We start from the raw sequence: 23,747 nt of genomic DNA on the forward strand, positions 1-23,747 counted from the left end.
CAAAGTAATCGATTAAGGCTGGTGACGCGAAAACGAACCCGACGGCCACTTTGGCATGTTTCCTGCCAACTACGTGGAGCTCATTGAGTGAGGCTGCCTGTGGCCTCGTCCCCGCCCCACATGGCCTTACTGCTGGAGGTGGCGGCATGATACTGCACCCCATCCTCTTTCTGGCATGGGCCGCAAATGCAGCAATAACCCAGTGGTTCCCACACGCTTCCAGCAGCCCCCACAGCAGGGGCCTCTGCCTTTCCTGTTCCCTGCAGCTCTGAGGGGTGGTGGTTGGGGAGCCGAGTCGTGGACTCGGCGGCTCATGCCCAGTCGGTGCCGGCAGCTCTGGCAGCAGCAGCTGGTCTGGGTCTTGCTCCGTGCTCCTGCTCCTCTGTCCCCTGCCTGGCTCTGGGCACTGGGGATGGGACAACAAGGCCCCTGAGTACCTGGGCGCAGCGGCAAACACATCTGTGCTCTTGCCTGCTGGCCCTGTGGCGACACCTGCCGTCTCCCCCTGTCCCAGACGCCCCCCCCCCCGCCCCCACCTCTGTTCGTGGAGTCAGCATTGCCCACCCAGGCCCCAGCTCCGATGCCGTGACAGCCTGGCGGCCCCGGGTGAGACCCACCTTCCTGGTGTCTGGGAGTGCTGCAGCCACCTGGACGAGGCATAAAGATTAAGATGTGACTGATGTCTCTTTCTCTCTCTCTCTCTCTCTCTCATCAATAAAAATCAAAAAATAAAAAAGGTTTAAGATGTGAGTGAAGTGAGCCTCCTGCGCTTGTTCTCTGGGAGGGCTGAGGGCCTGCCTTGTCCCTTCCACAGGGCCTGTGCCCAGGCGGGACCGTGTGCGTGTGCGTGTGTGTGTGCAGTGAGGCGCCTGGCACCCAGTAACACGGGAGAGTCCACTTCCTGTGTGCCCTGGTGGAGGCTGTGCTGAGGAGGCCCCAGGGTGGAAGCAGGTGGCCAGGCTGCAGGCAGGCCTCATTGATTTCTCTCCCACAAGACGACAGTGCCCCCCACCCCCAGCTTGGAGGCCCCGTGAGTCAGGTGTCCCCAGGCAGAGGGACTCGGAGACAGCAGAGGACAAGCATCTAAAGGGAGCCAGCTGGGTCACTTAGACTCCCTCGAGCAGTGATGGCGAGCCTATGACACGCGTGTCGGAGGTGACATGCGAGCTCATTTTTTTGGTTAATTTTTCTTTGTTAAATGGCATTTAAATATATAAAATAAATATCAAAAATAGAAGTCTTTGTCTTACTATGGTTGCAAATATCAAAACATTTCTATATGTGACACGGCACCAGAGTTAAGTTAGGGTTTTTCAAAATGCTGACACGCCGAGCCCAAAAGGTTCGCCATCACTGCAGTAGAGCCGTGGTCGGCAAACTGCGGCTCACGAGCCACATGTGGCTCTTCCTAAGCCTTAGGAGCACCCTAATTAAGTTAATAACAATGTACCTACCTATATAGTTTAAGTTTAAGAAATTTGGCTCTCAAAAGAAATTTCAATCGTAGTGTTGATATTTGGCTCTGTTGACTAATGAGTTTGCCGACCACTGCCCTAGAGCAAAGTTACCAAGCGGGTCTTTTGCTTTGGGGGTCACCACAGGGACTTGTTAGAGCCACCTCATGGCCAGGGATGGGGGCCAGGTCCCTACACAATGGGCTGGGAAGACAGGTGGAGCCAGGCGCCCCTTGGCAGCGTTTGTGCATCTCGGCCCTGAGTGAGCGCTGGGCACGCGGGCCACGCTGGACACGAGGTGGGAGAGATGCCTTTATTGCCAGAGCGGACGCTTCACTTGGCCTTGCCCTGGGCAGCCACAGCCTCCATGGCCTTACGAACGGTCTCCTCGTCGCCCAGGAACCGCATGGGCTTGGTGGGCTTCAGGGCGTGGTCCAGCTCGTACACAATGGGGATCCCCGTGGGCAGGTTCAGCTCCATGATCGCCTGCTCCGACATCCCTGGATGGGAGGAACCAAAGGCCTCAACCCTCCTGGCCTGTCCACCAGCCGCTGACCTTTGGGAGCCACAGCTGGTCGGCCGGCATGGCCTCCCTGCCAACCGCAGGGCTGGAGACATGTGCCTGAGAAGGTCAGAGCAGACCGGAGACGAGGCTACAGAAATAGCCAGCAAAGCCAAGGGCTGTGTCCTGGGCCGGCGCCTGGTCTGGCCCAGTGTGGACTCCGGCCAGATGGCCAATGCTTGGTTCAGTTGGGACATTAGCCATTCGGTTACAGGGAGTGCTAAGCTGGGGCTTCCCGAGCAGGGGAGCAGGGGTGCTGCTACCCAACACGGTGGGCGAGGGATAGCAGGGGGTCACTGGGGCCCGGTGGGCAGAGGCTCTGCCAGGCAGAAGGCTGTGTTTTCTGAGGAAACTCGACCCGCCTGCCTCCCGCCGGCCCAGCCTGGAATAGCTCGCCCTTTGGTATTTCCACCCCCAGGAAGCGAGGAGTCGAGTTCCCAGCAGTGGAGACCCCAGCATGCTCCCAGCATGCTGGCACGAGGGGGCATCGTCTGTCCGCCTGCTGAGCTCAGTAACCACTGAGGGGTCTGCGGGACCTGGCATCCCGGGCAGGACAGGAGCTGGCCAGGCCTCCGGGCCGGCCTGTCTGCTCTGGCAGCTGCCCACCACCCCACCTCCTTCCTCTCTTCTTGATCCCAAACTTGAAGGCCATCAGAGGCTAACAGACTGTCCCGCTGTCTGAAACTCCTGGAGGGCCAGGTCCTGTCAGGGTCGTTTGCCAAGGAAGCCCCAGGAGAGCCGCGTGCGCTTCAGCAGGAGCCTAGCTGTGAGCCTGGGGTCTGCAGGCTGCTGCACACCTGCCCCCTTGGAGTGGTCTCACCTCGGCCTGAGTGGGTGGAGCTGGGGCAGGGGCGGGGCTTTGCCCTGGGCAGTACCAGGTGTTGCCCCAGACCAGTGATGGCGAACCTATGACACGCGTGTCAGAGGTGACATGCGAGCTCATTGTTTTGGTTGATTTTTCTTTGTTAAATGGCATTTAAATATATAAAATAAATATCAAAAATATAAGTCTTTGTTTTACTATGGTTGCAAATATCAAAATATTTCTATATGTGACACGGCACCAGAGTTAAGTTAGGGTTTTTCAAAATGCTGACACGCCGAGCTCAAAAGGTTCGCCATCACTGCCCCAGAAGGTGGTTGAGGCCCAGCAAGTGACACGACTGGACCAGGGACACACAGCAAAGCAGGGTTTGGAGCCGACAGCCCTGCTTTTCCTGGGCAAGATGCCGCCCCAGCACCCCCACCTGCCCAGGGCTCACGTCCAGGAAGCTGGGTGGCCCAGGGCCTCAGCCCCTGTGCAGGGCCTGGCCTGGGTCAGAGTGGGAGGCCTTTCCACCTCCAGTCTTCAGAAGGAAACGACAGTGTCCCAGGACATGCACAGAAATGAAGCCAAAATCCTACAAAGCTGTTTGCTACATGGTTTGCCCAACCCTCCCTGTTCAATTCCATTGGAAAGCCCCTCCCTGGCCCTGAGGCCTGCAGAGCTGCCTCACCAGGCAGCGGGCACCTGCTGAAATGCGAGCTGGGCAGGTTCAGGGCCCGGTGTCACTCTCCCACCCCCACCCACGTCCCACGTGAGGTGGGCCTCACCTTCCAGGTGCTTGACGATGCCCCGCAGGCTGTTCCCGTGGGCAGCGATGAGCACCCTCTTGCCGGCCTTGATCTGGGGGGCGATCTCCTCATTCCAGAAGGGCAGGGCCCGGGCGATGGTGTCCTTGAGGCTCTCACAGGTGGGCAGTTCCCCAGGCTTCAGGCCTGCGTACCGGCGCTCCTGGGGGTGTCCACGGCACAGTTCACATCCCCAGCAGCCGGCCCCCCACCTGGCCGCCCCTTCCCAAGGCCCCTGACCCCAGGCTTGCCCTCAGGCACCCTGAGTGGCCCACCTTGCTGATGATGCTGTAGTAAGGGTGCTTCTCGTCCATGGGGGGAGGCGGGATGTCGAAGGAGCGCCTCCAGATCTTCACCTGCTCCTCCCCGTGCTTGGCGGCCGTCTCCGCCTTGTTGAGGCCCGTCAGGCCCCCGTAGTGCCGCTCGTTGAGACGCCAGGTGCGTACCACCGGCAGCCACATCTGGTCCGTGCCTTCCAGGATGGTCCAGAGGGTGCGGATGGCCCGCTTCAGCACCGACGTGTAGCAGATGTCAAACTCCATCTTGGCATCCTTGACGGCCTGGGCCCCCCGCCTGGCCTCCTCGGCCCCCTTCTCACTCAGCTCCGCGTCGAACCAGCCGCAGAAGCGGTTCTCCTGGTTCCAGGTGCTCTCGCCATGCCGGACCATCACCAGGCGGTGGGTGGACATGGCTGCGGTGCTGGGGACGGTGGCAGGCTCCCGAGGAGGACAGCTGCCTCTGCCCTGGCACCAGCTTTATAACAGTTCCTCCCCACCCCCACCCGGCCAACTGCCAATCTGCATTCCAGGCCGACAGGCAGCCGCAGGTGGCCAGCAGCAAACTCTCCAACTCTCAGGGGAGGGTGGGCCGAGATGGACTTAAAATAGTTCCACAGCCACTATGTCCAAAGCCCAGGGGGTGTGTGGGGGGGGGGACACGGCTGCTGGGCAGGGCTGGGAGTGAAGGACGGAAGCCCTGGCCTGGACCAGCCTGAGGGGTGGGCACAGCAGAAACAAGGTCTCTCCAGGGACCCCTCCCTCCCAGGGGCCTGGCACATGACACAGGCACAAAGTCTCCCCTCCCCCAGCCCACCCCGGCTTCCTCCTGTCCCTGAGCACAGCTGGGAGCCCACCCACATGCTGTGAGGAAGCACCTGGAGTCAAGGGGGGCTGTGCAGGTGTGTGGACTGTGCATACGTGCCTGTGTGCTGCACTCACGTCTGTGTTGCATGGGCCTATGTGTGAATGTACACGTGTGTGGACTGTGTTGTTTAAGCCCAAACTTTCCTCATCTTCTGTCTGGATGATCTACCCACTGTGGAGAGGGGAGCTCTGAAGTCCTGCTGGTCTGTACCCCGTCCTTTCTCCCTCGGGCCTGGTAGTGTGTGCTCATCTATGTCGGTGCTCCTGTGTTACGTTCTCTTGCTGGATTGACCCCTTTATTATGTAACCACCTTCTCTGTCCCCTTAGAGACTTTGAATAAAGCCGGTTTTGTCTGATGTAGGTATAGTCCTGCTTCCTTTTGGCTTCCATTTGCATGAAGTATTGTTTTCCATCCCTCCACTTTCTCAGTGTGTCCTTAAAGCTGAAGCGAATCTCTCACAGGCAGCACACAGGTGGGTCTTGTTTTTATAATCCATTCAGCTGCTCTACTATATATATATATATAATTATATATATATATAATTGATTTCAGGGAGGGAGAGGGAGATAGAAACATCAATGATGAGAATCATTGATTGGCTGTCTCCTCACACCCCACACTGGGGATCGAGCCTGCAACCCAGGCATGTGCCCTGAACCAGGAATCAAACTGTGACCTCCTGGTTCATAGGTTGATAGTCAACCACCTGAAAATATTTCCACAGCACAGGGACGGGCCGCCTCCACACCACAGAGAGCTCTCACTGGAGTGGCAGTGGCACCCACAACTTGTCAGGGTGGCTCCTGTGGACTGAGTCCTTGTACAGGGTCCCCCACAAAGAATGCACAGCCATGTACCCTGGGGACCATGGAGCTGAGAGTCCTCTGAACAGGAAGTGGGAGGAAGGTTCCTCTGGGCACAAGCAGGCCCGTGGCTGCCTGGTCAGGTATAATCCGTGCACTCAAAGTTGAGGTGCGTGAGAGGGAACTTGCCAGGCCCACAGATGTTGCTCCCATCAGAGAAAATAATTTCTTCTGAACCACATCTCCTTCCATTTCTTTATTTTTTATTTATTTTTATTTTTTTCCTTCCATTTTTCATAGGAAGCTCAGCTCCGTTATGATCTACGGGCCACGGCGGTGCCTGCAGTCCTCTGTTGACGGAACTGTCACGTGCGGCCACAACGGTACTAACAGTGAAAGACTGAAATCAGGAACATGATGGTCTTGGCCACGGCCGTTAGGTGAGAAAAGGAAATAAAAGGCACCCGCTGTGGAGAGCGGCTACAGCGTTTGGACAGGTTCAAGCCTCGGACTAATGAGAGGGCACAGCACAATTACAGCCAAAGGCTACAGCTGTAAGCTGGACCTTATGGCCCGAACCTGTGGTCCCACCTGGCAGAGTGATGTGGGCTGCGGGAGGGGCAGCAAGTAAACAGAGCTTGATCAGGTGCATGTAACTGAGTCGATTCGAAACCCGGGGGAACGTTGTAACCACACCCTTACTTTGCCTCGTGGGATCTGCTATAAAATAAAGACTTGGCTTGCAGGCTGTGGTGCTGTCTCTCCATCAGAGGGCAGCGTCCCACCCAGCCTCAGCTTTCTTCTCGTCTGTCTTTTCTCAATCCTTCACGGCCCCTCTCAGGTTCACCCGTGGCGGTGCTGGCGCGGCACAACACACATTGGAAAGGAAGAAGCAAAGCTCTCTGTGTGCAGGTGGCATGGCCTTGTCTGTAGGAAATCATCAGGAATCCTCCAAAAGGTGATCAGATATAATAAAAATTCAGCAAGGTTCCACGATAAAAAATCAACTGTATGTCTGCACACTATTGAACAATCATAAGGCAAAATTAATAAAATTCCACTTAAATAACATCAAAATAAAATACTTAGTAATAAATGTAATAATTTATTAAAGTTTATAAATTTTTAATATAAATTTATTCTGAAAACTTTAAAGCATCACTAAAACTAAAGGAGATCTAAATAAACAGAGAGGTACTTGTGTTTATGGATTGGAAGACAGTACTGTAACCATGGCAATACTCTCCAGATGCCCAGCTCACCCTTCAGGACCCCAGGGTCACACAGCCATGGGGTCCACCTCACCAACAGCGGGTGGTGAGGCGCCCCAGCCCCCACCCCCACCCCTCCACCCCCTCGCACATCAACACTTTCAGAAAACAGCCTGGTTTGCTCCATGTTATCATTTCATTGCATCTTGGGCAGGGTGTGCATGGGGGAGTGGGGGTGCACAGGGGCTCCCCCAGGAGGGTGAGGGTTGCAGCAACCTCTCCGGCCTGCAGATGGTCAGTGTCCAAGGGCATCCATGATCTGGCTGGCTGAGCAGCCCCCCATCCCGAGGAGTGGCTGAGGGCCGCAGGGGGGATCAGGCGTTTCTCTGCTCTGGGGGAAGGTATGCCAGGCCCAGATGTCTGAAGATGTCCTCCTCGGCAGCCGCCTGGAGAAAGGTCTTCTGCAACAGAGTGTGGGCCTTGGTGCGGGGCCTCCACCATGCGGCTCCCCTCAGGACCCTCTCTGTCGGGTCCAGGACCCCCTGCCTTCTGCCCCGGCCACATACCTGCTCCGGGTCAAACAGCCCATGGCTGTTCAGCCACAGACCCCGCTCCTTCCGGCTAAATCTGCGGAGCTCCCGCTCAAAATGCTGGGGGGAAGAGAAGCGTCAGCAGGGCCACAGCCCGGCCCCCAGCCCCACACGCACTGCCTACCTTGGAGCCAGTCCAGCCCAGCAGGGCAAAGGGGAACTGGCTGATGGGGGCGACCACCAGGTCCACACGCACAGCCTTCCAGGAGGGGTGGGGACTCCAGGTCCCCCCCTCGGCTGTCCCTGGGGGCCTTGGCAGACGAAATATGCAGAAGCTCTGCTCAAAGGTGTCCATGGAGTGGCCCTTCAGGGCCAGGCGGGCAGGGTCTCCACTGGGGCTGCGCTGATGCTGCTGATACAGGACAAGGCCCTGGGGCGGGGGAGGGGCAGGTGTGACCCACTGTCCATGCGGCTGGAGGGCGGGGCCCAGCAGCTCCCTGGAGGGCAGGGAAGCTCTCACCTGCTGCTCCAAGTAGTGCATCACCCTGGGCAGCAGCCCCACCTCCTGGCCCTCCTCGGGGTGGGTGATGAGGAAGTCCACGTCATGGCCCTGCAACTTCCCCCTGAGGGTCGGGTCTGACGTCCAGGCAGCCCAGGGACAGGGTCTCCCATTCCCTCGAGACCCTGGCGTGTGGGAAGGTCCACCTCAGGGGTCGCCCGGAGCCCAGCCGCATGCACATCGCCTTACCTCCGGAAGCCACCAGCCAGGGTGACGGTGGCCCCAGGAAGGGCCCACCCTACGGCCGCCTCCACCACCTGCCGCAGGGCCTCGGCATCTGGCCGCTGGACGGGGCTGCTCAGGTCCTGGTAGTGCTGGAGGCCTATGGGCACAGTCAGCTGCTCTGACCCACCCACCACCACCTCTACCCTCCTCTCCACCATCCCTCCTCCCTTTCAAACAGCAAACTTCTATTTAGAGATGACTGTAGATTCACGGGCAGTTGAAAGAAATCACAGAGGTCCCCTGGGCCCTCCCCCAGCTCTCTGACCTCAATCTTAGACCACAGTGTGCTGACGACGCTGGCCTCGGTGAGGTGGGGCCGGAGCTGATAAAAGGCACAAGGAGGACCTCCATCTCTGGGGAGCAAGCACCGTCTCACCCGTGCCTCCCACAACCCTCTGCTCTGACCCCACCGGCAGCCTCAGCACTCGGGGTGCGAACCTTCAGGCCCAAGCGGGGGGAGCCCACAGTGCGGTCACCTGCTTTCTGCTGCTGGGTCAGTCTCTGCACCTGCTTCCAGACGTCGTCCAGCGTCCGCAGTCCTTCCCGGTACCACTGGTCAGCAGTCCTCACTCCGACCCCGAAGATCCGGGTGAAGAGCTGTTGGGAGGGTGAGGGCAGCCCCGTCAGTGCTGGGTCGCCCCACACCCCGTCCCCTCCTCCAGGAGAAGTCTCGCCCAGAACCCGCACTGTCACCAGCCACCTTGCATCGGCTGAAACCCATCACGGCCTTTCTTCTCCTTCACAAGCGCAAACACAAAGGCTGCGGGAGGCAGGGGCTGAGGAACGCCGACCTGGCCCAGCCAGGGGTCAGCACAGAATCCAGGCCAGTGGGGAGGACCCTACCGGAGCCGACCTCTCCCTGACCCTGGCCCAGCAAGTCACTGCCTCTTACAGCTCGCTGGCTGGGTAGGCACCCGCCCTCGGCCAGCCACTGAGAGCCCCTCCCTGGTAATTCCTGGAACTAAACCAGGTCAGGCCCAGGCAGTGGTGAGCTGCACCGTGGGGCAGGAGCACCTTCTGGGCCACACCTGCTCAGTGAGGCACAGGCGGAGGAAGGCCCCAGCCCTGCTTCCTGCAGACCCGCTTCAATCGGCCCTTCAGGCTGTGCAGACCATCCTTTCCTTGATCCCCTAACCAAGGGCATGCGCCGGCTCACTGTCACCAACAGAAACCTCACAGAAAAACACTGAGAATAACCTAATCATATTGTTTATAAAATAACTAATTGTTAGCATACTTCCCTGCAGGCTCAGATGCACTCTGGGGTGCCCACAGGGAGGCAGACGGCTCTGTCCTCTGTCCACGCTCCTATCTGAGCCCCTCCATCCTTCACACGTGGCTCCCCCCTCCTCAAAGCCCCCCTTGGTCCTCATAACATCTGGGCAACCCCAGGGCAGCAATGACCCCGCCTGTCCAGGAAGCCCTACTGCCCACAGGTGGCCCATCTGACCACCTCTGGCCACAAAAGCAGGGCGTCCAAGCAGCAGGAGGGACACTGACAGCTCCGCATCAGACCAGAGGGGAGGGGCAAAGGACCGGTGCGCCGTGGACCAGGCGGGACACACCAGGAAATGAAAGTGCGAGCTCAGGACAGAGACAGTCCAGTGAGCCCGCGCTCCTTCGTCCCCTCACGTTCTGCTGAGGCTCTGCTGAGGATCACAGAGCTGGTCACATACTGGAGGCTGGTCCATCAACAGTCCAACAAGGACAGGCAGTGCTGGGTGATCTAGAACATTCCTGTGCTCAAAACAAGCTTCTCCCTGTGGTCTGTTTGGCTGCCTCATGCGAATCAGACATCAGCTGCCACTTCCTCAGAGGCCCCCTCTGACCGGTGGGTGGGTCCCCGGGGAGGACTGGGTGTGCCCCGGCGTTGCCGGTGTACCTTCATGCTCTGGTACCGCTCTGAGCGCTGGACTCGCTCCACCTCCTCACACACTCCGTGTTCCAGCAGCTCCTGTGGCCGAGACAAAGCCAAGCCCAGCCTGACCACAGAGCAGACCCCACGCTCAGCAGGGGGCCCTGCGGGGTCAGGATCTGAGGGACTTGCAAATGGAGACTGTGCCCCAGAGCTTCTCCCTCAGATAAGTCGCAGTTTATGCAAATAATCACCTTTAAAACATAGGTGATGAGCTCAATGCCACTTCATTTAAAAGCAAACTGAATTCAAAAGCCTCTTTTGCCATGATGTGCTCTCCCGTGACTGCACAAAAGCACGGCTTTCCTCAAACACTGCACTTAGACAGGTGCTCCACGCAGGCTGCTCCGCCACATCCCGGACAGCGTGGGCCGATGCCAGCAGTGCCCGAGACCAGCCTGCAGCCCGAGTCCTCTCAGCCGCCTGGGCAGGTGCTGTGGCCTCATGCACGAGGTGTCGGGTGGAGGGTGGCACGCTGGACTGGGAGCCCGCGGCTCCTCCCAGCTGGGCTGCACACAGAGCCAGATACTGTCACCAGGCTCCAGCCTCCCCGACACCCACCTGCACGCACACCTTGCTCAGTGTGGTGAGCACCGACCTGGACGATCCTGCAGGAGTGTTCTCCGAAATGGGGCAGGCCCTGCAGCTGGCTCGGGGCTGTGACGGGGCAGGGCAGCGCCTTGAGCACGGAGGCTGCTCTGGAGAAGGAAAGGAGGCGGCCCTCGCTGCCTGCAAAGCCCGCGGCTTCTGCCAGCATCTCCAGCGCCTCCTGCAAGGAGGGGCCCTTCGTGAGGGCAGGGTGGGTGGGGAGCCTCACCCATCCCTCCAGCTTCAACCCCCCTGTCCCCGCGGCTGGGACAGAGCAGAGTGGGGAGTGCTCACAGGAGCAGGCCTGGCCCCAGCTCAGGGAGGCTGGGTCCCCTGGCTCACCGAGAGGCTGGTGTTGTGGTGTGTGAGGGGCGTGGGACGCTGGCAGGCATAGGGTGGCATCCACACTGGGTTTGGCAGCACCTCCCTCCGCACAGCCACCTGGGGACAAGCAGTGAACAGGCCGCTTGGAAGCTTCAGGACAGGCAGCCCTCGAAGTCTTGCCTCGCCTGGGCAGTCACCTGGGGCTCTCAGGTACCCAGGACAGAAGGAGCCCACTCTGAGGGGGCGAGACTACTGGGGGCTACACACAAGTGGGCCCCAAAGAAACTGAGAGCAGAAGGTGGGACGGCCTGTCATGGCGATCTGGGCAGAGCCCTCACTGCCCACCTCACTGGACACGTCTGCCCGTCACCGGCCCAGCTCAGCTTCCACCTGCTGGGCCTTTCTGTGCCCGACCAATCCTCCACCCAGCTCACCTGCAGGCAGTGCCGGCCCTCCACAGGGACCGGCTGCCCAGCTGCCATGCTCTCTGTGAACCAGCTGATGTCCAGCAGGGCCGGGTGGGTGCCACCTGGGGGCGGGGCCGGCCTGCTCTCCTGCCAGCGGACGGCCTCCTCGGCTGAGGTCTGCTCCATCACCACGTGTGTCACCTCGGAGCTGGGCAGAGGGAAAGAGCCCGTGCCCAGGCCGGCCACCCTCCGCTTCACTCCGCACCTGCCAGCCTCGGCTCAGCCAGGGGAGCGCTATTCATTCTTCAAGCGTCACCTGGTCAGGTAGGCGGCCCCGCCCCCAGACAGGCCACCTGCCACGACCCCGCACCTGTAGGTGTCCAGCACCCGGAAGCCCTTGGAGAGCGCCAGGCGCGTGAGGAAGGCCCGGCGGCTGCGGCCCATGCGCGGCTCCGCCAAGTAGATGGCGACGCCGGGGAAGCGCACCGCGGAGGAGACGGCGCAGGGGGTCCCGACCCGCGCCGGCCGCCGTCTCGGGAGCATCGGGCCTGGGCCTCGGGCAGGGGGCAGCGGGCAGCGGGCAGCGGGCAGCGGGCAGCGGGCAGCGGGCAGCGGGCAGCGGGCAGGAGGCAGGAGGCAGCGGGCAGGGGGCAGCGGGCAGCGGGCAGGAGGCAGGAGGCGGCGGGCGGCGGGCAGGCGGCGGGGAAGGAAGGCGGTGGGAACCGACTGGAAGGGGAAGCGGCGCGGGCCTCCACGGTGGGACAGGCTCCGCCCCATGCAAATGAGGGTTCGGTGGGGCTCCAGAGGACACGCCTCTATGCAAATAGCACCGTAGGACACGCCTCTATGCAAATAGCACCGTAGGACACGCCTCCCTTTAAGGGCGGGGCCGGGCCGGTGACCCGGGAGACCAGGCGGCGCGGCGTCTGGGAAGGCGCAGCGGAGCCGACCCCGGAGCCGGGACGCGCTGGTGCAGCGGCCGCTTCCAACCCGGAGGTTTCAGTTGAATGGCGCTGGGACAGCGGGCGGCCGTCGGGAAGAATGGAAGTCGAGGCCCTCCCTCACTCCTCACACCAAAATAAGATCCAGATGGATCAAACGAAGAAGGTTCTGGAAAGGGGATGAATGTTTTTATTGTCCAAGTGTCACCATAAACCTGAAACACGGAAAGAAAAGAATGATAGTCTTGACTACATACAAGTTTAAAATTTAAAAGTAACCCAGAGGAAAGTGTCTGTGACACACTTTGAAGTTAAGTCTAATTCATGTAATTATGAAATTGTCCACAGGTAAATAAGGAACAATGACCTAATAGAAAAATTGGCAAGAGCAGCAATAGGCACGTCACAGAAGAAACGCTGCTCATGACCGTGTGCCATGTTGCCTGACCTGTCCAATCATCGGAGAAGTGCACACACAGGCGAGACAAGCCCACCTGCCGCCTTGTCGAGCGTTTAAACACTTAATCACACGTGTTGAAGGTGTGAGGGAATTGGCAATTTGTGGGAGGTCTTTTTGAAAGCCAGTTCAGCAACCATATCCAATTAGAAAAAAAAATCACAGCCAGCAATTCCTCTTCCAAGATTGGGATTTCGCTGAATCTACAGATCGGGTTGGGAAAGCTGACGTCTTGGAGATACTGAGCGTTCCTGTGTCTCTCCTGCTTGAGGCACTACGTTTTGGAGTCTCTTGGTTAGAGCAGTGGAGCAGACTAAGTGGGACAGGCCAGATGGGACCAGCCTCAGCCTTCTCCTCCATCACCCCACATGCAGCGGGCACGGGGCTGAGGGAGGCAGGTGCCTCGCCCAGGGCTCAGCCTCCCACACCAGCTCCTAGCCTGCCCTCCTGAGCCGCCGAACACACACCCAGGAGGCTCTGTAAAGGGTGGAAGCCTTGGTCGGTTCCACCCCTCCGGTGGGTTCCACCTCTCCTCAGGGAGCAGCCCTCTATCCCCTGAGAAGACCATTTCCTTTTCTTCTAATGTCCACTGTCTCTGGCCAGGGCACCTGGGTTCTGTCCTGGGGGGCAGAGGCAGCTTTTAATGATCCATCACACGTGAGTATTTAAAGCACGGAGCAACTTGCAAAATTGAGGAACACAGGGCTTCCACAGGTGCAGTGAGGTTTTGTGAGGGTAGGAGAGCCTCAGTGCCCACTGCGTGGAGGCCTGGGCACCAGCGGGCAAGGTCAGGGATGGCATGCTCCTCTCCCTGGACCACCAGGTCACTGTCCAGCCAGATAGGAAGCTAAGACCTCAGGCCCCTATTTCCCAAAACCCTGGCTTGGGGTTCCCAAGTGCCTATGTCCCCAGCCTCCTGCTCCCCACACCAAGACCACCCCCAAAAAATCAGAGAGGGCACCCAGATGAGATCCTTGCTGGCCCTTCCGGCTGCCCTGAGGGTTGCCAGCCCCCTCCCTGTCCCATGCTGTGCTGTCTCATCCTGCATTTTGGATTAATTTTACCCAGATGGATGAGTTCGTATTTTCCAAGATGAATCTGATTCAGCTATTTCCTGTTCCCACGTCCAGCTCCTCGTGGTCCCTGCGGGTCATTTTTCAGAGCTCGTGACCTTCAGGGAGCACCGTCTTTGAGGTTCACAACAGTGCTGTTGGCGCAGCCCTTGGCCTGCGGGGCCTGGACTCTGCCTGGGCTCTCGGGCCACCCCGCCAGGTCCCTGTCTTCTGTGGCCTGCTTGCCAGCCGCGTTCCAGTGACACGTGGTCAGACTGCTGATGCTGCTGGATCGAGCTCCTGAGGGCCGCTGAGCCCAGCGTGCTGGCCTCCGGTGCTGGCCCGTGCCTTCCTGGGCGATCCCCACATCGCTGAGGGCTGGGTTACCTGGTATGTCAGTCAGCTAGGCCGACATAATAAAATACCACGAACCGGTGGCTTCATCGTTTTGGAGACTGGAAGTCTGGGACCAAGGTGCTGGCAAGGCAGTTTCATTCGGAAGCCTCCTCTCTTGGCTTGGAGGGGCCACCTCCTCTCTCACACGGCCTCTGTGCAGGTGTGGAGACAGACAGAGAGATCTCTTCCTCTTCTAAGGCCACCAGTCCTATCAAATTAGGCCCCCACCTTTATGACCTCATTTAATCTATTAGCCCCTAGAGCCCCACCTCCAAATATAGTCACATTAAGGTCCAACATAGGAATTTGGGGGCACACAGTTCAGTCCATAGTACCTGGTGTATTTGTGTCCCATGGGTGCTATCCAAATGACCACAAACTAGCTGGCTTAAAACAATAGACATTTATGTTCTCCCAGGTCTGGAGGCCAGAGTCTAAGATGAAAGTGTTGAAGGGGTTGGGGGGGGGGACCCTTCCTGCCTCTTCTAGCTTCTGGTGGCTCCTGGGGTTCCTGGGCTGTGGCTGAGCCCCTCAGTCTCTGCCCCACTTCTAATGGCTGCCTTCTCCGTTTCTTTAAAAAAATTTTTTTTCTCTTTATTGATTTTTAGATAGAGAGGAAGGAAGAGGGATAGAGACATAGAAACATTCATAAGAGAGAATCATCAACCAGCTGCCTCCTGCACACTCCACTGGGGACTGAGCCCGCAACCCGGGCATGTGCCCTGGCCAGGAGTCGAACCATGAGCACCTGGTTCATAGGTCAATGCTCAACCACTGAGCAACACTGGCCGGTCCCGTCTCGTTTCTTATAAAGGTGCCCGTCATTTGATTTAGGATGACCTCATCTTGAAATTCTTCATTACATGTGCAAAGATCTTTATTCCAAATAAGGTCGAATTCAAGGATCCACATGAACATGAATTTGAGGGGCCACCATTCACCCTGCTACCCTGACCCAGGTTCAGCTCTGGACTCTGTGGTAGATGCCAAATGTCTTTAAGCAAGTGCATATGCACATAACGAGGTCAGTGCTCTCTGCCAGGCACTGTTCTAGGCACTTCCCAGGCATCAGTGAGCTCACTGAGGCCCAGACCATTCCTGTCCATGGATGACATCCATGTTCCCATTGTAATTTACTAGGGAGGAGATGGAGACGCAGAGAGGTCAAGTAACTTGCCTGGGATTGCACAGCTAGTGAACAGCAGTGTGATCTTGTCTTGGAGCAACACAGCTGTGCTCCCCACGCTCACACAGCACTTCTGACGCCGATGTGCAGGCTCTCCACACGGAACAACTCTGACACCAGCCGGGTGGTGATAAGGGAACCCGTGTGGCTTTGGATAGGATATAAATTAAGATAAACTCTGTGGCAGAAAATGTTATGATTAAGAATATTTGGAGTAAAATTAGTATAGTGACATATAATTCTGTGTCTGGGCTTCTTTGGCCAGGTGGAATTGACCAGCAATAATTATAAGTGGTAATAAGTGGTTCGTATAAGTAGTGGGGTGGATGGAGAATCGAAAAAGAATATTGATGACAGGTCCTACAGTTCCCCTCAGTCACTTCACACACACACACACACTTAGATGCCAACCTTGTGTCCAGGTTGGCACCTGTGCTTCTGACCAACCAGCTATAAATTGGTCGGTTAGAAGCACAGATGAATTTGATAATTTGTTAGAATGGACTCAGGTAAACAGTTTACCTACTAGGTTACCAGCTCATTACCAAGGACGCACAAAGACGGCTACAGGAAGAGGTAACAGGGCGAGGCCTGGCAGGGTCCTGAGCCCAGAGGTGGCTGTGCCTCCCGCACATAGACGTGTAACAACTCAAAGCTTCCTGAACCCTGTACCTCGAGGATGGCCAGGAGGCTTCATCACACAGGTGGGATCCATCATCGACAGTCTCCCCTCCCGAGGGTGGGGGCAGGGCTGAAGGTTCCAAGCTTCACAGCGTGGCCTGGTCTTTGGGGTGACCAGCCCCATCCAGGGACCCACCCGGATTCCTCTCATTAGAACAAAGCACATTCCTTTCACCGAGGAAGTCCCAAGGGTTTCCGGAGCTCTGTGCCAGGAACTGGGGGCAGAGACGGGTGTGTATGTTTATTATCATCTCACAGATGTGACCCAGTGCTCCTGGTTCCACCACAGACCTCCCATCTATGTGCTTCCGAAACAGCTGGCCGACCGTCTAACAAACTGTTACCTGTTCTCTCTGGGAAGTGGGGTGGTCTGAAATGCGGTACAACTTATCATCAGCATTTATTATAATACACCTTATCATCAGCATTTATTATAATACACCTTATCATCAGCATTTATTATAATACACCTTATCATCAGCATTTATTATTTTGCCTTTCTGTGTTTTCTAATGTTTCTACAATGAGCACACATCACTTGCATTACAAAGAACTTGGACATAAGAAAAGTGTTCACTGGGCCCATAGCCAGGAGCTGGAGGAGTCGGGGAGTCGAAGCTTTAGCCAGGTGGGGTGCCAGCCAGGGTGGGGGTGGGAGTGGAGCGGGCAGGGGGCACTGCAGGCCCTGGGGCTTCCCAGTCTCCAGCCCTGTCTCTGATGACGGCAGCTGGCAGAATCCCAGTCCCGGAAGCAAGTTGCTGGACCAGCCCGTGTCCAGCCCGGCAGACGGGAGCCATGCACGCCCCGCAGCACCAGCTGGAGCGGAAAGTGGCATCTGCAATGACACCGAGCGGCCAGCAGGGGGTGCTCTCGGCCCTCGTGGCTCTCTGAGCCCTCAGAGATCAGTCCGTCACAGTTTCCTCTTGTTCGTGAATAAACCGATTTTGCTGGAGAAATATTTGTTTAGGTCAACAGTGGGATCAGGCACCACCACCTCACATCTGGTCTGTCACCAAACCTGGTGGGTGGGGTCCCTCCTGGGGCCCGTCAGTCACCCCCAAGTCCATGCTGCCCAGTGCGTGCCCAGCTGTCCACGGAGCAGGCCCCACGCTAGCCTCCCCTCCCTCCCCGTCACTGTTCTTCCCAGGCCCCTCAGCACCCACCTTCCAGCTCCCAACCAGTGGCTGTGCTGGCTCCTCCCTCCACATCTACGGCCCTGCCCAGCCTCGTCCCTAGGCCAACACCCTGCACCCACAGCCCCTGCACTCCCTGTCTACACTCAGCTGCAGGAAGCCCCATGGCACACAGGACAGAACCCAACCAAGTGCAGGGTTCTCAGAGAAACCGAACCTAAAGGATATAGAGAGAGATTTATTATGAGGGATTGGCCACATGATTACGGAGCCGTCTGCTGTCTGTAAGCCGGGGCCCAGGAAATCTGGTGGTCCAAACCCGGAAGCCTGAGAACCAGGGACTGCCATCTCCCCGCTTCCCCCTGCCCCCCACACACACTGGCATCTGCTTTCTCAGCTCACAGATTCAGATTTCAGATGAGGGGCTCTCACCCACAGCTGCCCGGGGTCCCTGACCGCCCAGTGGGCGCACTTTAGCTGCTACAGTGGGTTTCTATTCTTTGCAGCCCAGTGGCCCTGCATGAGAGCAGTTCCCAGCCTCGCCCACACTGGGACCGTCTTTTTTTTTTTTTTTAATATATTTTATTGATTTTTTACAGAGAGGAAGGGAGAGGGACAGAGAGTCAGAAACATCGATGAGAGAGAAACATCGATCAGCTGCCTCCTGCACACCCCTACTGGGGATGTGCCCGCAACCAAGGTACATGCCCTTGACTGGAATCGAACCTGGGACCCTTCAGTCTGCAGGCCGACGCTCTATCCACTGAGCCAAACCGGTTACGGCTGGGACCGTCTTTTCATCTTTGATCTAGGAAAGTAGTACTCAGCATATTTTAATTTGCATTTTCATGCCTTTTAGTTGGTCAACATGTTTGCATGTTTACTGTTCACTTATGTTTCTCCTTTTGTGAATGGCCTAAATGGGTCTCATAGCTCACTTTTAAAAAATAGGAACAAAATCAAATTGGCTGGAAAGGTGTAAAGAACTTTATTTAACATTTTTCCTTTACCAAGACTTTCTATTTTTCAGGCATAACTTCTCAGGTTTATCACAGGGAATCCTTGTGCCATTTCACAAGGCAGAGGTGGTGACGCTGTTACCCACTATCCAGAGGAGAGAGACCGAGGCTCAGGCCTTGGCCAGCTCCTGAAACGCTCACCTCTGACCTGGGGGTTGCAATTCCTTTCCTGTGGTTTTGTTTGCCTTTTAATTTCATTTTCAGTATATTTTAAACAGAAAGCTAAAGTTGTATGCAAGCAAAATTCTTGATCTTTCTTTTTCTTCTACAGCCTCTGCTTAGAATATAAACACAGACTCCTGTTTTCTTTTAATACATTGATGTTCTCTTTAACCCCGGCACCTAACCTTCGGGAGTGCATGGAGATGATGGGTGATTGGTTCAGGAGACCCCGTCTGGAGCTGAAAACCCTCCTTTCTCACCCATGGACTCACACAGGTCTCCTCACGCTTCCTCCCACACCCCTGTCTTCCAGCTGCTGAGTTACTCATGGCCCTGGAAGCCAGCCTCCCGCCCCCTCAGCCAGGCGGCCCCCCTCCCCACGGCTGTGGTGACCCCCCACTCTCCCCAGGGGCTGGGTCCTGTGGTGAGTGGAAGGAATTTGGGTGAACTCTGCTCGCTCAGCAGTCTGGGCCTGGGGAGCCGGGCGGGGGCACTGACAGTGGAAAATCACAAGTGGTTTCCAAGTTGTCAGAAACCAAGGAAATTGTTCTGCCGGTTGTGCACATGGCAAGCCATCATCCGGAGACCCCAGGGCCCCTGGCTCAGGAACCACCTCCTGTGGGGCCCAACAGCCAGACTGGAGACAGGGGTTGCTTCTAGCCCTCCCACCAAAGGGAGGGGCAGAGGGCAGGGCAGGCCTGGGTCCTTCTCCGGAGTCCTGGAGAGGGGCTGGGGCTTGACCCTGGAGCCTGCTCTCCAGAGCCCCGGGTCCTGGGTCTCCACCCCCAATAGTCATGCTGGGGAGCTGGGCCACGGAGGAAGGCACTTTGCAGGACCCACTTGGCCGTCTCGGTATCGTGGCTTCCCTCCCGTTGGGGCCTGGCCTCCAGTGATTGAGCTGCTGCCTCCAAGGCCCGAGCACCCAGGACAGTCTCCTCCAGGCCTCCCAGACCCTGTTCCTCTCAGTCCCTCATCCTGCGGCTGCCCTGCTAGCTGGTGAGGTCCCACCTCTGCCCAGGCTGAGGCACCAGCAGGAGGGGCTGGTGCCCGGTGGCCCGATGGCCCGAGTCTAGGGAGCCTGAATGCAGAGAGCGTTCGGTCTGGCCTCAGAGGCCTCTCCTAACCCCTTCCATCACTGAGGGGCTGTGACCGGGACACGTCACTTCTCGCTGGGCCTTGGTGTCCTCACTGAGCCTTGGGGAGGACGGTGCCCGCCCTCAGGAGCATCAATCGCTGCCCATGTGCTGCCCACGTGCCGGGGCCTGCACTGGAGACTGATGTGGGGAATCAGCCTGGGGCAGAGACCCCAAGGCAGGACTCCATTCCTGGGCCAGTGCCCCCCGTACCCTCTGTCCCAGGCCCCTCGCTGACTCCTGTGCCCTCCGCTGACCCTCCAGGGGGAGGCTGCATCTCTGGGCACCTTGCTGACTGCTCCGTAGAGACCGGCCCCATGACAAGCGAGCCACCAGGGACACGTGCTCCCACGTGCAAACGGCCTGGGACCCAGGTGAGGAGCTGGTGCCATTGGAGAGGGTGTGGGCGGGGGTGGGGGGCGGGGGTGGGGGGGGTGCTGATTTTTCTCACTTTCCAGCCACAATGGCATGAAATGGATGGCAGCTCCTGGCAGGATGGCCTGGGACTCTGGAAGCTAAGGTATGGCATCCGGCTTGCAGAGATTTCTGGGAAACCTCTCACATGGGGGCAGGGATGAATTCCCTGCAGGGGTCAGTGGAGGATCTTCATGGAGAGGCCCCTGGGCTCAGGACCTGTCCTCCAGCCCCTGCATTCCCTGGATGCGGGGAGATGGAGGCTCCAGGAGCAGGCCCAGCCCCTCCCAGCTTCCTGGAGCTCACAGCTGGGATGGGACTGGCCCTCAGGCCTCCAGGTCCCAGCTGGGCCTGCTCGACGAGGACCGTGCAGGTGGGGCAGAGGGTCCACCAGGGTCACAGCCGGAGCCCCTGGCCCCTCACAGGTGAGGGAGGAGCTGCTCAGGACGGGCTTCTGAGACGGGGAGGAAGCAGGAAGCCTGTGGTGGGGATGGGGAGCTGCCCCGTCTGCAGTGTGAGCACGTCAGGCTGTCTCAGCAGCCCCCTCCCTGTCCGTGGGCCTGGCCCCGCGTAGCGGGAAGAGGGTGGGTTCCATTCCTGCTCACTCCAGTGCGGGAGCTTCAGGCTCTGCTGGGGCGGGGGGAGGGGCATGAGGTAGAGCAGCTCTGGTGCCCGTGTGCCAGCTTTGCCTACATGCCCCCTGTGCCCCTCTCTGCAGCCTGCGGGGCCTCTGACTGCACAGCCCTCTGAGATGACTCTGTCCCCACCCCTGGGTCGGGGAACCCCACCCTGGCTCCCCCAATAACTCTCCTTCCCCCTCTGGGAGCAGCGAGGGTCGATCTGCCTGAGTAGCCTGTCACCTTCCCTCCCTAACAAGCCAGTTCTACTTCGGTCCCTCAGGCAGACCCTCCCTAGGAGGGAGGAAGCTGGAGGGGGGGTTTCTAGGGTGTCCAGCAGACCCCCAGACTGGCCCACAGAGTCCTTAGACAAGGACACAGATGCCCTGCCTAGGGGTGGGCACTGGACCCTGGAAGGGTGAGCAGCAGCCACAGTGGGCAGGAGCCTCCCACCCCCACCTGCCTCTCCCCCGGGGAGTTGTTTCGATGCTGCCTCCTCAGCACACGGGGTCTCCTGACGCCCTGGCTGCCTCCCTGCACCCAGACACAGCCTGGGTCCGAGGGGCTCCGTGGTGTGGTCTTAAAGCTAAGTGGGGTCTCATCCCCACCCACCTATCTGGCATGGAGAGCAGTCACCCCTCTTCTCCACCTGCCCAGACCCTCAGGGTGAAGGACCCCCCCCCACTCCCTGGCCCCCACCAGGATCCAGGGCACCCAGGAGGCCTTTGCTCATGTTCCTGTTGGTGAGTCACTGTGGCTGAGAAAAGGGCTCTTTCTATTCCTTCCTAATGCTTTCATGGCTTCTATTTTCCCTGGCAGAGCTTGCGGGCCCAAATCTGATCCATGTGGGAGCCAGCTGAGCCGGCCTGGAGGAGTGACGCTCCCCAGCCTCGGCCTCCCTGCCTCCCACTCCGCAGGGGCCAGAGAGCAGATTCCATGAGAGCCAGAGCAGTGTGATTCAAGGCTCGCAGAGGACATGTATGGTCAGAGCTGGCTTCATCTGCCTGCTGCCAGGCCAGCCTGGGGACACACGGCAGAGCGGGCACAGCCAGGAGCAAGGCCTGATGGGGGCTGTGAGCCCAGCACACTTGTCTCCCAGGGGAGATGGTCCTGAAGTTGTACGAGGCATAGCTAAGAGGACCTGTCCAACCTGCACTCGAGGACACAGGTGAGGAGCAGAAGGTGACACGGCCATCAGAGGCCCAGCTCTGACGCAGTCCCACTGCCTTGTTAAGTCAGTACAAGGCTGCCCGGCCGGCGTGGCTCAGTGGTTGAGCATCAATCTATGAACCAGGAGGTCAGGGTTTGATTCCCCATCAGGGCACATGTCCAGGTTTTGGACTCGATCCCCAATAGGGGGCATGCAGAAGGCAGCCGATCCATGATTCTCTCTCATCATTGATGTTTCTATCTCTCCCTCTCCCTTCCTCTCTGAAATCAATAAAAATATATATTTTTAAAAACGCAAGTACCTGGCTGAGCCAGTGGGAAGCGAAGGAAGGGCCTGGCAAGGAGGAGGTGAGAGAAGGCAAAGCCCTCCTGGTCCTGCTTCAAGTCCCAGGCGGGGCCAGCAGCCCTTCCCACAGCTGCTGCTGGCTCCAGCTGCCCAGGGCCCTGTGGGGCCCAGGTACGGCCGGGCCTGTGTTCTGGGTTCTAGTAAGAGGAGAGGAAGGAGAGAATGGCTGTCTGGCACGTCACCTGGCAGAGAGCAGTGGGTCCGGAGAGGTGAGGCTATGTCCACTGTGGGAAATAGTGAGAGAAATGGGGTGGGGGAGCCTATGTCCCATTGGGTGGCACATAACGGGCACATCCCAGGGAGCCTCCCGGGGTAAAGGCACACTCTCCCCAGCAGGTCGCCTCCTCTGGGCACAGTCTGCCTCTGCCCTTGAGGCCCCATGTCTTCCACGGGGAGCGGGGCTCACAGGTGTGGCCCCTAACACCCGCCCTTGATCTGACCTGGCGTCACCGGAGGCTGTGCCATCCGCTCAAGAGAGGCCGCAGCCTGCCACCTCCTGGCCAGGTTCTCCCCTGGGGTCCAGGCACCCTCCTCAGGCTGCTGGGAGTGCAGGGGTGGGCAGGAACCCTTCGCACCTGTATGGAGATCGCTGTGTGAGTGTCACGTTTTTACACACACACACACACACACACACACACACACACACACACCCGGACAGTATTCCTGTGATTTATACAGACAACCTCATAAAAAGGCTCTTCCCCAACCTGCTCCATCTCTGCCCTTCTCAAGCGTGACCGGCTGGGCCAGGACCTGAGACCGAAGGGGACCCTCGCCTGGGGCTCCCACCCCAGCAGAGCCGCTGGCCTGCGTTCAGGAGAGCAGGGCCGCCCCGGGAGGCGCAGGGCCGGCTGTCATGGACCTGGGAGATCAGCTGATGTCTGAACACAGAGCTGCCAGCCCCAGGCTCCAGAGTTGGAAACACGGGTTGGCCAGGCGCCCACAGGACCCTCCCGCAGCTGAGATGGGAGGATCCCGGAGGCCAGAGTTCGCGCTTGGCTCTGCTACCCGCGTTGCCGGTTCCCTCCAGTGGACGCGGTGGTACCTGGCGTCCTGATCCCGCGGGCGGAGCGGGACAGGGACGTCAGCTCCCTGGTCCCGCACCCGCCGGACCTCCCATCCTCTCCAACCGCCCTTCCCGCAGGCCCTGCGGCCGAGGTGCAGGCCTCCAGCCCGGGACACCGCCCCCATCCCGCTCCGGGAAGCGCCAAGTGCGCTGCACCCGGACCGCTAGCGCCCCCGCCCCCCCGCCCGCCCCGCAGCCCCTCCATCCAGGCCCGGCTCCTCCTCCTACCCCAGGGGTTGGGGAGCCGGTTCCGGAAGCCCCGACGCCCCCGCCCAGGCCGCCGCCGGAGCTTTGGAGAGGGCAGTCCGCGCCAGAGCGCGCCACGCGGGCCGAGCTTTCCGCCGGACCAGCGCCTCGGAGTCCCCCGCCTCGTCCGCGTCCCCACCGGTCCACGGGCCACTGCCGGCCGGAGCCCCCGCGCCGCACCCCGGATTCCTCGCGCACCTCACCCCGGATTCCTCCTGCGCCCCACCCCGGAGACCCCGCGCCCCACCCCGGATTCGTCCCGCGCTCCACCCGGGAGCCCCCACGCCCCCTCCCCATCCACGCCCACCCGGCCCCCGCCCCCGGTCCCCCCGGCGTGCGCGCCATGGCGGCGGTGCGCGGGGCGCCCCTGCTGGCGCTGCTGGCGCTGCTGGCGC

General features: G+C 59.0%; 3 protein-coding genes across 4 annotated transcripts in view; 1 reads left to right on the forward strand and 2 right to left on the reverse strand.

The window, feature by feature from the left end:
* Positions 1–1,753: 1,753 nt before the first annotated feature.
* Positions 1,754–4,368, reverse strand: PGAM2 (phosphoglycerate mutase 2). The gene is made up of 3 exons (XM_006106798.3): positions 3,903–4,368; positions 3,610–3,790; positions 1,754–1,954 (listed from the first exon to the last, which is right to left on the reverse strand). The coding sequence occupies exons 1-3, from the start codon at positions 4,314–4,316 to the stop codon at positions 1,788–1,790; spliced, it is 762 nt and encodes a 253-aa protein (XP_006106860.1). The 5' UTR covers positions 4,317–4,368; the 3' UTR covers positions 1,754–1,787.
* A 2,557-nt stretch (positions 4,369–6,925) lies between these two features.
* On the reverse strand, positions 6,926–11,911 carry POLM (DNA polymerase mu). Of its 2 annotated transcripts, XM_006106799.3 has the most exons (11): positions 11,704–11,911; positions 11,361–11,541; positions 10,945–11,043; positions 10,613–10,783; positions 9,982–10,053; positions 8,576–8,696; positions 8,064–8,196; positions 7,836–7,938; positions 7,500–7,745; positions 7,352–7,435; positions 6,926–7,246 (listed from the first exon to the last, which is right to left on the reverse strand). In XM_006106799.3, exons 1-11 carry the CDS (start codon positions 11,874–11,876, stop codon positions 7,160–7,162), a joined length of 1,470 nt encoding a protein of 489 aa, XP_006106861.1. In that variant the 5' UTR covers positions 11,877–11,911; the 3' UTR covers positions 6,926–7,159. The 2 variants fall into 2 exon arrangements, with proteins under 2 accessions (XP_006106861.1, XP_023603344.1); XM_023747576.1 differs by lacking the exon at positions 7,836–7,938 and having other exon boundaries at positions 7,500–7,812.
* Positions 11,912–23,658: 11,747 nt separating this feature from the next.
* The window catches only part of AEBP1 (AE binding protein 1), a 9,067-nt gene continuing 8,978 nt past the window's right edge, over positions 23,659–23,747 (forward strand). Inside the window, 1 exon segment of the mRNA XM_014448734.2 lies at positions 23,659–23,743. Coding sequence (XP_014304220.2) covers positions 23,696–23,743 — 48 coding nt within the window. The 5' untranslated portion in view covers positions 23,659–23,695.

Source organism: Myotis lucifugus, unplaced genomic scaffold (assembly GCF_000147115.1).
Source record: "Myotis lucifugus unplaced genomic scaffold, Myoluc2.0 scaffold_913, whole genome shotgun sequence".
Taxonomy (NCBI): Eukaryota; Metazoa; Chordata; class Mammalia; order Chiroptera; family Vespertilionidae; genus Myotis; species Myotis lucifugus.